Below are 14,599 nucleotides of genomic sequence, written 5' to 3' on the forward strand. Positions count from 1 at the left end.
AACTCAAGAAGAATTGATAAAATGATATGCTCTAGAAGATTTCTTACAACTTGTAACGCTCGATTTTAAGTTGAATAGATGAATTTTTGTTAATCGACTATAAAATAAAACTAGAGAGGTAGGATCGGTATCATAGTGTGATCAATATCGTTTTTCACTTGTAAGATTTTAAAATCATAAGATTATAAGATCAAAATGAAGATTTTCAAAACCTTGAATTGTTTATAATATGAAATAGCATGATACTGAGCAAGAAAATCGTTTCAAATCTCACTGAAAATAAAAGATATTATCTTTCAAATTTTATTCAAAATAGGATATATATACTATTTTTTCATGAAGATCCTCATTTAAAGGGATTGTTATTAAAAGATATTGGAGATTCAGATAATAATGGTTACTGATTTTCAAGCAATTAAAAGGTAATCATAATATATTTTCTTAAATTTTGATAACTTTTTAAAAGTATAAATTAATAAAATGCATACCATTTCATGTACACAGTATTACGTTTTCTTTATTTTTTATTACCACTTTACCAGTTTCGTCGGCTCAAAAAATAGCTTATAAATCGTACAAAAAGTAGATCTTTTTAAACAGACCATTAAGCATTTATTGTTAGGGATGGCAAAAAGCCTCATACTCAATGGGGAGCCCGAAACTCGCACCCGTTTTGACTGGGAATCCCCAGGTTGACCGGGGATGGGGATACCCTTAATCCCTGACCCTGGACCCGCCCCCGACATATATTAATATATAAAAATAATACAGAAAGTATATTTATAGTATAGTTTATAATACATAAAATTTGATCTAAGTAACCTAACTCATTAGTAATTACTTGGTTGAAATTATATTTTTTGTTTTTTCTTTTATCTAACTTAAACTCGTGTATATATATATTTTTCTCTTTGGTTGATCTATTTTACCTTAAATATCAATCTGATAATTTTTTTCTAGTTGATTTTTCATGTATGTATTTTAATTTGGTAGAAAATTTATTTATATTTTTTATGCAATTTATGGGTACATATATATTTTATAAAATCTTCAAACTTATGCTGTAAAATTGAAATATAGAGTTTTTTCTTACGTAAAAGTTTACATGTTAAAAGAGATAAAGAAATCCCCGTTTCTCCATTGGGGATCCCCAGCCCCGTTGGAGGTGGGGATGGGGGTTTATTTATATTCCCCGATGGGGATGGGGATTGGGGTCCCCTGTGTTCCCCGCCCCCGTTGTCATCTCTATTTATTGTTAATTTTATCATAAAGAAACTATATATATTAAAAGGGATTTGGAGTAATAAACCTAATATTCTTTAAACTGTTGTATTTTATTTATAATTTGATTGTTAAAATAAAGCATTATTTAAATTTAAATTGGCTAATACATAAGTAAATATATCAAAATTGCTAACTCTAAATAGTGTTTATTATATTATGCTAATTTATCGATGAAATTTTTTATTAACACATGTTTTGAAATCAAAACGTAATAATTAATACTAATTTTAAAATAGGATTAAATCTTTTACAAAAATTATCAGTCATTCCGAACAATTATAGAATTCTGTTGATTTTTATTTGACTTTTAGAATTGTTACCCCATAAATTTTGTATATAGGAAAAAAAAAACAGTTGGATTGTCGTTTGCACCGAACTGAGAACTAATGTCTGAATGGTAATCTCTTAATATAGTGAAATATAAAATGGTGGTGTCAAAATAAAGCATGGATTGCGCATATATTTTAAACCTAAATTTTTTTAAGATATAGAAAGAATGGAAGCGTATGTTAGGAATATCATTAGACTAAACTGCATAAATGGTCCTTGTGGTTTGCTTAAAATTGTCACTTTGGTCCAAAAATATTTGGACTAGCACCAAAGGTCCAAAGTTTTCATTTTGTTGCTTGTTTGGTCCAATTTATTTTGATTTTTTTCAAAATGACAGATTTGCCCCTGTTAATATGACTTTTCTTTTTCTTATTTGTTTTTCTGATATTTAGATTTTAAAAAATAAAAAATAAAAATAAAAACCAATCTCTTTCTCTCTCTCTCTCTCATTTGTTTTTTTGCTTGACTGCCAACAACTACGAAGCAGTCGACGGTGAAGTTCTGCAAACACCCCCAAAGCAGCACCTCCGCCAAACACCACCTGTAACCTCCACCTTTATTCTTATCACATCAACTTCATCTCCTTATTACCCCTACCGGGACACACATGAGTTTTCGAACACCTTTACCGTCGAGCCTTCAACAATCATTTGTATATCTAGAAACCCTAACCTCGTCCTTCGTAGCCGCCTCCCTTCGTCGCAGATCTGGAACATCGCTATCATCAGTGAGATCTCCAGCAACGACAGTGACGACGACGCTAGACAAAGTCAAAAAAGCTGTGGTCGTTTGGGATGAAGGTTTCAGATATGAACAACCACCGGACCCGTCCTTCTCCGATTTGATCTGTTGCAGCTTGGTTGTATGAAGACGAAGGGCGACATCATATTTTACTAGGTTGTTCTCCATAGCGGCCGTCACCGGTGTCCTCATCACTACATTTCACTACCATATATATGGGAAATTGGAAATGCTATACCGTTAAGGTCATCCGTTATACCCACCACATACCATATATGTGGTGGGTGCCACATCATCACTACATTTCACTACCATATATATGGGTACTTACCACTAAACACACCAATCCACCTTATTTTTTTATTTAAATTTAATTCAAAAATACATTAAAACACCACTCCACCTCATTTTTTTATTTAAATTTAATTCAAAAATACATTAAAAACATTTTTTAATACTATTTTTCCATTAAATTAAAATACCAAATTACATTAAATAAAAACTAAATTAATTGAAATTAAAAACTAAAATAAAAATAACAATCAAAATAAAAATTACATTAGTTAATTTAAAAAAAAAAAAAAACATTAAAAAACTAAAAATTCCAACCATACATAAAATAAACTACCCCCTACGCCTACGTCGGGCTCGAACCGACTCTTTCATTGCTAGAAAAAGTTCCAAGTCTTCGCCCTCAAGGTCGTCCGCTTTCATTTTCAAGATTTCCATGTCGGTTTTTGTTTGAAGTGTCTCTTGTGCCTCTTGAAATGATGTTTGTGCTTCGATCATTTTTTGTTCCATCCGAGTCATCACCTCGGCCTTCGTTTCCTGAAGCTGCACATATCGATCAAATTTATCGCCGAACATATCCATAACACTAGAATTCGAAGATGTTGACGCCGCTTTTTTTGCTTTATTTCTTCCAACGGGCCGAGGAAGAGGTTGGTCGGTTTCAAGATCTATCGGATCGTCGTTGATGTCGATGTGTGTTCGGCCGTCCGATTGTTGAGAAGCTCCATCGGGGTTTCTCGAACGCTTTGAACCGGAAGATTGGGAACTTCCTTCCGTTTGCTCTTTCCATTTTGGGGAGTCTTTCAATTTTAGCCACGGCTTCATATACGGAAAAGCTTTGCGTGTAGGCGTTGTAATTAACAAGGGAAGTCGAGAGAAAAGAATGGAATTGGAGAGAAAGACGGATTTAGTGGCGTTCCCGAGTTCAATTTTTGGAGTGAATTGGGAAGAAAGGAAAGGAAATCGGAGGTATCTTTTCTCTCCTAATCTTCCTCCCAAATTGGAGAGAAGAGAATCAGTGATACATAGAAAATCCCGTGATTACCATATTACCCTCGAACCATATAAAATCACGTATACAGCAGCAACACGCAGGAAACGAAATAGTTGCTACAGTGCTTCCTCCTTCTTCACGCTTCTTCCTCCTTCTTCACGTTCTGTTGAGTTGTTCACTTCCAACATCAGGTTCCATTTTTTTTTTGATATCTTCTTTATGTTTCTTATAAATGATATCATTATTCAGAACACAGTCTCTTCATCGATTTCTTTTGTATGATTATTATTATGATTCTTATCTGCCATCATCTTCCCCATTTTATTTTATCTGTTAAGTCAAAATTAAAAGCATTTAAATCAAACAGAGGAACCACATAATATGTTGATATTTCTGATCAAAATCAACACTTTTTTTTTATCTAATACTATCATTCAATTTTCCAGATTGTTAACTTTATGTATTTCTCTATAGTTATGGTAAATTTTAGCATAAAACCACAGTAATACTCAGAAAAATGCCACTTAAAACCCAAAAAGAATTGGCTTTATTTGTTAACTAAAACTCAGAACATATACATACATAATATACTAGCCAATAGTAAAATTACATATATATCCTTTGATATGATCACCATGTAGCAAGATATATAGCTATGGAGAGGTTCAAACAACGAATCCCATGATGTACAAGTTTGAAGAAGATTGCTTTGCTCTATTGTCTGTCCTCATGATATACATTGTCTAATGTAGTCAAAAGATTCTTTGGTATTTAATTTATTTGCTTTTAAATAGTAAAATGAAATTGGATGATGTTCTTATGTTGTCCTATAATGGTTTTGTAACTCTGTTTAGATATAGAGTTAACTATCACAATTTTAAAACTACTTTACTGCAATAAATACTAAAATTCAAGTCATAGGCTCCTTAACCAACCCTAGTTGTTAAATATCTCTCTAACCTATAAAAGAAAACTCAAAGTTTAATAATTTTCATAAATTAGGTAATATCTTCAATGGATAGTGACCTACAAACACCCGCTCAATTTCTGAGAGTCAGGCAAAGGCAAGTAGTTCATCTGATTTGCTTGTTGTTGGCCATTCTGACACATCGTGCCGTTGCCAACACAAATCGTCCCAAATTACCTTCTAGGAAACTTATTTTAAAACGGCGACGTATACGTGAACAATTGCTACACGACCTTTCAAACGGTGGTCAATGTCGTGAACTTATCCGTATGAGTGAGCAGGCTTTTAAGAAATTGTGCACTATCTTACAACAAGTTGGTGGTCTTCGAGCTACTCAACGCATGTCCGTTGAAGAACATGTTGCAAGATTTTTGCACATTGTCGGCAATGATTTTAGAAATCGATTTGTCTCTTGGCTATATCGTCGCTCTAAGTCAAGTACTAGTAGGTGCTTCCATAGAGTTCTCCGAGCAATTATATCACTGGAAAGTCATTATATTCAACAACCAAAAGGTGATGTTGTACAAAAAGAAATTCAAGAAAAAAAACGATTTTATCCTTACTTAAAGAACTGTGTAGGTGCAATTGACGGGACACATGTTCGTGTGAAAGTACCTAACAAAGATGCCCCTAGATATCGTGGTCGCAAGGGCTACCCTACGATAAATGTCTTAGCTGCTTGTACGTTTGATTTAAAGTTTACGTACATTTTGAGTGGCTGGGAGGGTACAGCATCAGACTCAAGGATACTAAAGAATGCACTCACTAGAGAAGATAAACTAGTAATTCCAAATGGTTAGTTTTTAATACCAAAATTACTCTTACATGTAATCTAATTTTTAATACATAACTAACTACAACTTATTTGTAGGACGATACTATTTGGTAGATGCTGGTTTGCCTCATATAACTACACTAATGGCACCATATCGTGGTGTCAGATATCATTTGAAAGAGTATTCTGCTCGGGCCCCTGAGAATGCAAAAGAGTTGTTTAATCTCCGCCATGCTTCATTACGTAACGCTATAGAACGGGCATTCGGTGTTCTAAAGAGAAGGTTTCCTATCATTAGAAGTACACAAGAGCCTTTTTATTCTTGTGAAACACAATCAGACATTTTCTTGGCATGTTGTATTTTACATAACTTTTTGTTAGAAGAAGATCGAGACAAAAATCTGGAAGATGAGGTCCTACAGGAGATGTTAAATGAACCAAGAGAGGAAATGCGCCATAATATAAGAGAGACAAGTGAGGGTAATGCTGCAGCAGAGAAAATGAGGAACTTAATTGCAAATCAAATGTGGACTGATTACTTGCCAAATCGAAACCATGAGATAGATATGTCAATGTAGCTACTAGTTTTTATTAAAGCATTTCAATTTGATTTTGTATGGATCTTTTATGTTTGACTTGATTTTGTATGAATTGTTAGTGTTTTGACTTTATTTGTGCTATTTATATTTTTGAGCATGTTATTTACTCATTATTTGTACATCATCGAAGTATGTATTTATTATGTTATCAATGCATGATTTGTTTATTTATGATGTTTATGCAGGTCAAAATGATGAAGGAAGAACAAGTTACAAAGAAAGAACAACTAAAATGGACAGATTGGATGGATTATTGTTTTATTCAATCTATGATGACACAAGATGAGAAAGGATTAAGGATTAGTGGGAGCTTCATCCCACAAGCGTACAACAACATGGTGGAGGAGCTTAATCAAAAGTTTGGGAAGACTTTAACAAAAAATCATTTAAAGAATCGTTTGAAAACTTTAAAATCAGGTTTCTCGCAGTGGTATGACATGTTCCGCGGAACTTCATTGAGTGGGTTCGGTTGGAATTCTGAAACACAACTAATTGAAGCGGACGAGGAAGTGTGGGCCAACTTAATTAATGTAAGTTTCTTTTATTGCATGTTACTTAGTTTGTATACATTTATGTTATTTTTCTTAACAATATTTGTATTTGGGATTGTGTGTTACAGTCAAAGCCAGATGCAATTTCATTGAAGAACAAAAAAATACCAAACTACAATGAAATGATAGCTTTGTTTGCGAAAGACAGGGCTTCAGGGGTACATGCTGAAACCCCGAAAGAGAAGAATGCTCGATTGAAAAGGACTGGGGATATCAAAGTAGAAACAATTGAAGAAGTGGATCAGTTACTAGCAAGCAATGACATAACACTTGAGAAACAACAAACAAATAATGAAGATTATGATGATGATGATGATGGTCTTGATGATATTCAAGTGTTATCTCCTACATGCTTTTCACCGGTGCAAAATTCAAGTTCTAAGAAGTACAAAAGTAAAAAAAGGAAACATGAAATTGAAGTTGAAGATGAACTTGAAGCTGAACCTGAATCATTTGAAAAGGTTATTATAAGTGCAGTTAAAGACGTGGCTTCTGCTATGAGGGAGGGTAACAAAATCTTCGAAAACTCTCATCATCGGGTTTATACTGGTGATGAAATTTATAAAGAGTTAGAGCCAATGGATTTGGAACCCGATGAATTAGCAGAAGCTCTCATGTTTTTGTCGCGAAATCAATCTGATGCCGGGACATTATTTAGAGTTCCATTTAAAATACGAAAAAGTTTGCTGAAAAAAATGATGGAGGCAAGTAAATGAAGTACTTAGGATGATGGTTTTGTGATTTTTTATCAGTTTGACTTCATAGTTTTTGGTTTTTGGTTTGAGCTCATACATTGGAACTCGTTTGATTATTCTTGCATTGACTTTAAATTGGTTACTTATGAATGTGTTTGATTATTAATACATGTATGTTATTTTTGGTTTGGGTTTATTGAAATTATCTATTTGGAATTATAGAAAAAAGGTGACAAGGGTATAATTGTCCATTTTTAGTTTTCATTTCTTTTCCTTCCAACTCGGGAACACAAAGAAAAATAATTTTCCTTTCCTTTCTCTCGAACTCGGGAACACAAAAATACACTTTACTTTCCTTTCCATTCTTTTCTTTTCTCTCCACATTTCTCTTCTCTTCTTTTCTTTCCTTTAAATGAAACTCGGGAACAGGGTGTTAGTCTAGGGTTATAGGAGAGAAAACATGAGAGAACCGAATCAAAATTACCATTATGAGGGAGTGTATGGGAAATTGGAAATGCTAGATCGTTAAGGCCATCCGTTATACCCACCACATACCATATATGTGGTGGGTGCCACATCATCACCACATTCCACTACCACATACATGGGGTACTTACCACTAAACACACCACTCCACCTCATTTTTTTATTTAAATTTAATTCAAAAATACATTAAAACACCACTCCACCTCATTTTTTTTATTTAAATTTAATTCAAAAATACATTAAAAACATTTTTTAATACTATTTTTCCATTAAATTAAAATACCAAATTACATTAAATAAAAACTAAATTAATTGAAATTAAAAACTAAAATAAAAATAACAATCAAAATAAAAATTACATTAGTTAATTTAAAAAAAAAAAAAACATTAAAAAACTAAAAATTCCAACCATACATAAAATAAACTACCCCCTACGCCTACGTCGGGCTCGAACCGACTCTTTCATTGCTAGAAAAAGTTCCAAGTCTTCGCCCTCAAGGTCGTCCGCTTTCATTTTCAAGATTTCCATGTCGGTTTTTGTTTGAAGTGTCTCTTGTGCCTCTTGAAATGATGTTTGTGCTTCGATCATTTTTTGTTCCATCCGAGTCATCACCTCGGCCTTCGTTTCCTGAAGCTGCACATATCGATCAAATTTATCGCCGAACATATCCATAACACTAGAATTCGAAGATGTTGACGCCGCTTTTTTTGCTTTATTTCTTCCAACGGGCCGAGGAAGAGGTTGGTCGGTTTCAAGATCTATCGGATCGTCGTTGATGTCGATGTGTGTTCGACCGTCCGATTGTTGAGAAGCTCCATCGGGGTTTCTCGAACGCTTTGAACCGGAAGATTGGGAACTTCCTTCCGTTTGCTCTTTCCATTTTGGGGAGTCTTTCAATTTTAGCCACGGCTTCATATACGGAAAAGTTTTGCGTGTAGGCGTTGTTTTTTCATATTGGTCCATGGCCGCCTTGAAAACATCAAAATCGTTCGAGCCGCTTTTGCGTATGTTTAGGAGATTGTTGTAGATTCCTCCAAAATCGGTGCATTTTAATCGAATATCTCGCCATTTCGACGTAATTTGATCGGCATTTCGAGCTTCACTTTCCATTAACTCGTAAAAAATGGCTCGGACTTTTTCCCAAAAACTTCCGTACGTCTGGCTATCTCCTACAATTGGATCTTCGGAAGCCGCCACCCATGCCTCCGCTAACTTTTCTTCTTCTTCTTTTGTCCATGGGACCCTTTCTTGGTTGGTAGTGGGTCGGGTCGGTTTTTTTCCTTTTTTCTTTTTTGGTTGAGGTGGTGGTGAAGGTTGCGTTTCCGGAACAAAATCCGGCGAAAGTGGTGGTTGTGAGCTTGGTGGTTGTTGTTGTGACGATTGTTGTTGTAGTTGTTGGAATTGTTGAAATTGTTGGTATTGTTGTTGCATTTGTTGTTGTTGGAAAGCCGGAAAAGGTTGATATTGTTGTTGGAAAAGTGGTGTTTGTTGGATAGGGGAACCACTTTGAAGTAAATTGATAAAACCGCCTTGAGGTGACTCCATCGTCGGGAATTGTCGAGGTGTTGTGTCTAACGCAAAAGCGTTATCGGGTTTGCGATTTCGGTAGTTTGGAGGGGTATTTTGGTTGGGATCCATGATTTTTGGTTGTGAAGATGTAGTGTGTAGTTTGTGTATAGAGAAAGAAAAGAATGGTGTAAAAAATAAGGAGTAAAAGTATGGTATTTATAGGTAAATAAATTATTTATTTATTTATTTATTTATTTTTTTTTACAAATTTAGCAGTTTAACAACGGCTAGTAACGGTTAGAAATCAACGGCTACACAAGAAACGAATTCGATTGGGCGTTTGGGTTCGTTGTCCGGGCCACGGATGGCCACGACCACGAGCCACCACAAACCACCGGGGTGGTGTGCACGGCCGTGGTTCGTGGCCAAGTAGACCACGGACCGATTCGTGCAATGTACACCGGATGCTCTAAGTGTATATAGAGAATTTGGGATATAAGTTTCAATTTTAGTTTTGAAATTTAAAGTGTTGACATTGATTAGTTATGCATATAATTAGGACGACGAATTCAAAATTTGCTAAGCAACAGGTGTAGGTACTCGTTATACACGGAAAAAGATAAAAATCTTTAGACTGCACCTTTTATTTGTGTTTGTTTTCACTTTATTCAAGTTTAGGCATAAATTACAGATGCGGTCACAGAAAAGTAATATGACTGTAGTTTATAACATAAAATTTTAAACTTTATACTACACTCTTGTTAATGGTAAAAAATCAGAAACATGATATTGTAGTTTATAACATGAAAATTTAAAGTGTATAGTTTACTGCTGTTAATGGTAAAAATCAATATACTTTCATTTTTATGTATAATACAAAATCTTACCTTTAGATCTTAAAATAAAATTGCATGCATTGATTAGTATTTAAAAGCTTATACATTTAAAATTCGAAGAAGGTGATGAAGCCTTGAATAGAAATGTTTAGCATAATTTAGGTTTAAACACACAGGCATATAAAAGATTAAAAGGCTTTAACAGAGGGCATACTCTGATTTTACGAATCAAAGTGATGAAAATGTTGATATTTTTTTTCTTCAATTTCTACAGAGGATTTGTGACAGAACGGCCGTGTGAATGCAATACTACAAAGGTTAGAAATATTTATCAATGTTGTCAAAATCAAGATCTTATTTAAAAATGTTTTATGTTTTGCAAAATCGGGATTGTATGATGGCATTGGGATCATAAGATCCTACCAAAATGAGCTTATATTCAAATTTGCTCGCAATAGAGTGTAATAACTTTAATTTCTTAAGCATTGTCAAAATTTTTGTTGATATAAACCGTAAACATTAAGAATAAAACATCTTAATTAGAAATAAGTTCATTTTAATCATGTTCAAGTCAGTGGCGGAGCCAGGATCAAAGTAAAGAGGTATCCCAATTTTTTTTAGGGTAACCCAATTTTTTCCCTGGGTGCTTGGGTTTCCCCAGTTCGGTTTCGATTTTAAACCCAAATCTTAATCGAATCCTTAGTTAACCTCAAGTCTTGTTATATAAACATGAAGTTGAAGTATATTTTGATACTTGAATCGATGTGGGACTCAAAGTAGATATCAAATAAAGCATGAGGATAACAGGTTTATATAATAGAAAAAAATAGCTGAGTTTACATGTGTTTGGCGATGTGGGATAGAATAGCTGGGAAAATAAAACAAAAGTAAACAAAGAATATGTAAGAAGCGAGAATTGATTTTGAGACTTTTACTTCAATAAGTCAACGTCTTAACCAGCAGACCAACTGTTTGTTTGTGTTTATAAGTGGAGGGATGCATATATACACTATACCGATTTTTTTTTAAGGATACGTAAACAAAAATTACACTACCGAAAAAATTTTGAGGGGTATCCCGGGCTACCCCGGGATCCCCTTGGATCCGCCCCTGGTTCAAGTAAGACATAAGATATTATCAATAGATAGGAATGAGTGTTCGATATCGGAGATTGAATCCATCTGTTTTTTCTCTCTCCACTTTTCTTCTCCTCTAACGCGGGTCGGCCGGCGGTTGCCATGGGAGGAAGAAAGCTAAGAGAAGATGTTCTTCTCTTAGGTCCTTTTTTCCGGTGTAGGAAAGCGCTCTCTTTTTTTTCATCCCTTCTGCTTTTCTTTTCAGATTTTTTATTGAATGCATGGGTAGCTAGTAGTGGTGAGCATAAGCGGGTACCCGCCATATTTGACTGGAACCGGAATTGAAACCGGAACCGGAAGTTCCTACAAAGTTGGAACCGTAACCGGAACCGGTGATACTGATTTCTAAAATATTGGAACCGGAACCGGAACCAGCGTGTAGCGGTTCCAAAACCGGGTACCCAGTTCGTTAGTTTTTTAGACTTTTAATATCTTAAAAAACTTATATATTTTGCATACTTACAAAAAAATAATTATCAATAAAATCAAACTAGTCATTCATTAAGCATCAAGAAGTAAATGATAACTGTAGCATAACTCTAAAAAGGTTGTGTGACCCATTTAGATAGAAAATTAATCATGCAGACGTACTAACATTTTTTGTGTGCAGACATTAATTTGATGTTAAATTTGAAACTAATTAATTTACATCACAGTACTAATTACACAATAACAAAATCAAACGACACAATAAGTCTTTCATAACTGTGTAAGTCGTTTAAATTACTATATATATATATATATATATATATATATATATATATATATATATATATATATATGCCGACGGTTACCCTGCAGTTAGCGGTTCCAAAAAACTAATAGTCGGAACCGGAACCGCATAAGACAGTTCCAAAACTTTGGGAACCAGAACCGGAACCGGCGGTTCCATGGCAGTTCCGATTCCTAAAACGGGTACCATGTCTGATGTTCACCCCTAGTAGCTAGGACCCTTAGAGATTATTATGAGTGTGCTCTGCCAAACTCAAGAAGAATTGATAAAATGATATGCTCTAGAAGATTTCTTACAACTTGTAACGCTCGATTTTAAGTTGAATAGATAAATTTTTGTTAATCGACTATAAAATAAAACTAGAGAGGTAGGATCGGTATCATAGTGTGATCAATATCGTTTTTCACTTGTAAGATTTTAAAATCATAAGATTATAAGATCAAAATGAAGATTTTCAAAACCTTGAATTGTTTATAATATGAAATAGCATGATACTGAGCAAGAAAATCGTTTCAAATCTCACTGAAAATAAAAGATATTATCTTTCAAATTTTATTCAAAATAGGATATATATACTATTTTTTCATGAAGATCCTCATTTAAAGGGATTGTTATTAAAAGATGTTGGAGATTTAGATAATAATGGTTACCGATTTTCAAGCAATTAAAAGGTAATCATAATATATTTTCTTAAATTTTGATAACTTTTTAAAAGTATAAATTAATAAAATGCATACCATTTCATGTACACAGTATTACGTTTTCTTTATTTTTTATTACCACTTTACCAGTTTCGTCGGCTCAAAAAATAGCTTATAAATCGTACAAAAAATAGATCTTTTTAAACAGACCATTAAGCATTTATTGTTAGGGATGACAAAAAGCCTCATACTCAATGGGGAGCCCGAAACCCGCACCCGTTTTGACTGGGAATCCCCAGGTTGACCGGGGATGGGGATACCCTTAATCCCTGACCCTGGACCCGCCCCCGACATATATTAATATATAAAAATAATACAGAAAGTATATTTATAGTATAGTTTATAATACATAAAATTTGATCTAAGTAACCTAACTCATTAGTAATTACTTGGTTGAAATTATATTTTTTGCTTTTTCTTTTATCTAACTTAAACTCGTGTATATATATTTTTTTCTCTTTGGTTGATCTATTTTACCTTAAATATCAATCTGATAATTTTTTTCTAGTTGATTTTTCATGTATGTATTTTAATTTGGTAGAAAATTTATTTATATTTTTTATGCAATTTATGGGTACATATATATTTTATAAAATCTTCAAACTTATGCTGTAAAATTGAAATATAGAGTTTTTTCTTACGTAAAAGTTTACATGTTAAAAGAGATAAAGAAATCTCTGTTTCCCCATTGGGGATCCCCAGTCCCCGTTGGAGGTGGGGATGGGGGTTTATTTATATTCCCCGATGGGGATGGGGATTGGGGTCCCCTGTGTTCCCCGCCCCCGTTGTCATCTCTATTTATTGTTAATTTTATCATAAAGAAACTATATATATTAAAAGGGATTTGGAGTAATAAACCTAATATTCTTTAAACTGTTGTATTTTATTTATAATTTGATTGTTAAAATAAAGCATTATTTAAATTTAAATTGGCTAATACATAAGTAAATATATCAAAATTGCTAACTCTAAATAGTGTTTATTATATTATGCTAATTTATCGATGAAATTTTTTATTAACACATGTTTTGAAATCAAAACGTAATAATTAATACTAATTTTAAAATAGGATTAAATCTTTTACAAAAATTATCAGTCATTCCGAACAATTATAGAATTCTGTTGATTTTTATTTGACTTTTAGAATTGTTACCCCATAAATTTTGTATATAGGAAAAAAAAAACAGTTGGATTGTCGTTTGCACCGAACTGAGAACTAATGTCTGAATGGTAATCTCTTAATATAGTGAAATATAAAATGGTGGTGTCAAAATAAAGCATGGATTGCGCATATATTTTAAACCTAAATTTTTTTAAGATATAGAAAGAATGGAAGCGTATGTTAGGAATATCATTAGACTAAACTGCACAAATGGTCCTTATGGTTTGCTTAAAATTGTCACTTTGGTCCAAAAATGTTTGGACTAGCACCAAAGGTCCAAAGTTTTCATTTTGTTGCTTGTTTGGTCCAATTTATTTTGATTTTTTTCAAAATGACAGATTTGCCCCTGTTAATATGACTTTTTCTTTTTCTTATTTGTTTTTCTGATATTTAGATTTTAAAAAATAAAAAATAAAAATAAAAACCAATCTCTTTCTCTCTCTCTCTCTCTCATTTGTTTTTTTGCTTGACTGCCAACAACTACGAAGCAGTCGACGGTGAAGTTCTGCAAACACCCCCAAAGCAGCACCTCCGCCAAACACCACCTGTAACCTCCACCTTTATTCTTATCACATCAACTTCATCTCCTTATTACCCCTACCGGGACACACATGAGTTTTCGAACACCTTTACCGTCGAGCCTTCAACAATCATTTGTATATCTAGAAACCCTAACCCCGTCCTTCGTAGCCGCCTCCCTTCGTCGCAGATCTGGAACATCGCTATCATCAGTGAGATCTCCAGCAACGACAGTGACGACGACGCTAGACAAAGTCAAAAAAGCTGTGGTCGTTTGGGATGAAGGTTT

General features: G+C 33.7%; 1 protein-coding gene across 1 annotated transcript; it reads left to right on the top strand.

The window, feature by feature from the left end:
* The first annotated feature begins 6,113 nt into the window (after nucleotides 1-6,113).
* LOC145094585 (uncharacterized) lies at nucleotides 6,114-7,344 on the top strand. The gene is made up of 2 exons (XM_079032727.1): nucleotides 6,114-6,511; nucleotides 6,601-7,344. The coding sequence occupies exons 1-2, from the start codon at nucleotides 6,137-6,139 to the stop codon at nucleotides 7,246-7,248; spliced, it is 1,023 nt and encodes a 340-aa protein (XP_078888853.1). The 5' UTR covers nucleotides 6,114-6,136; the 3' UTR covers nucleotides 7,249-7,344.
* The last annotated feature ends 7,255 nt before the right edge of the window (nucleotides 7,345-14,599 follow it).

This window comes from Lactuca serriola, chromosome 3, assembly GCF_051521515.1.
Source record: "Lactuca serriola cultivar US96UC23 chromosome 3, Lser_US96UC23_V15, whole genome shotgun sequence".
Taxonomy (NCBI): domain Eukaryota; kingdom Viridiplantae; phylum Streptophyta; class Magnoliopsida; order Asterales; family Asteraceae; genus Lactuca; species Lactuca serriola.

Coding starts and splice junctions, on each gene's coding strand:
- LOC145094585 (XM_079032727.1), top strand. CDS start 6,137: ATGATTTGTTTATTTATGATGTTTATGCAGGTCAAAATGATGAAGGAA. Junction 6,512..6,600: donor TGTGGGCCAACTTAATTAAT/GTAAGTTTCTTT, acceptor TGTGTGTTACAG/TCAAAGCCAGATGCAATTTC.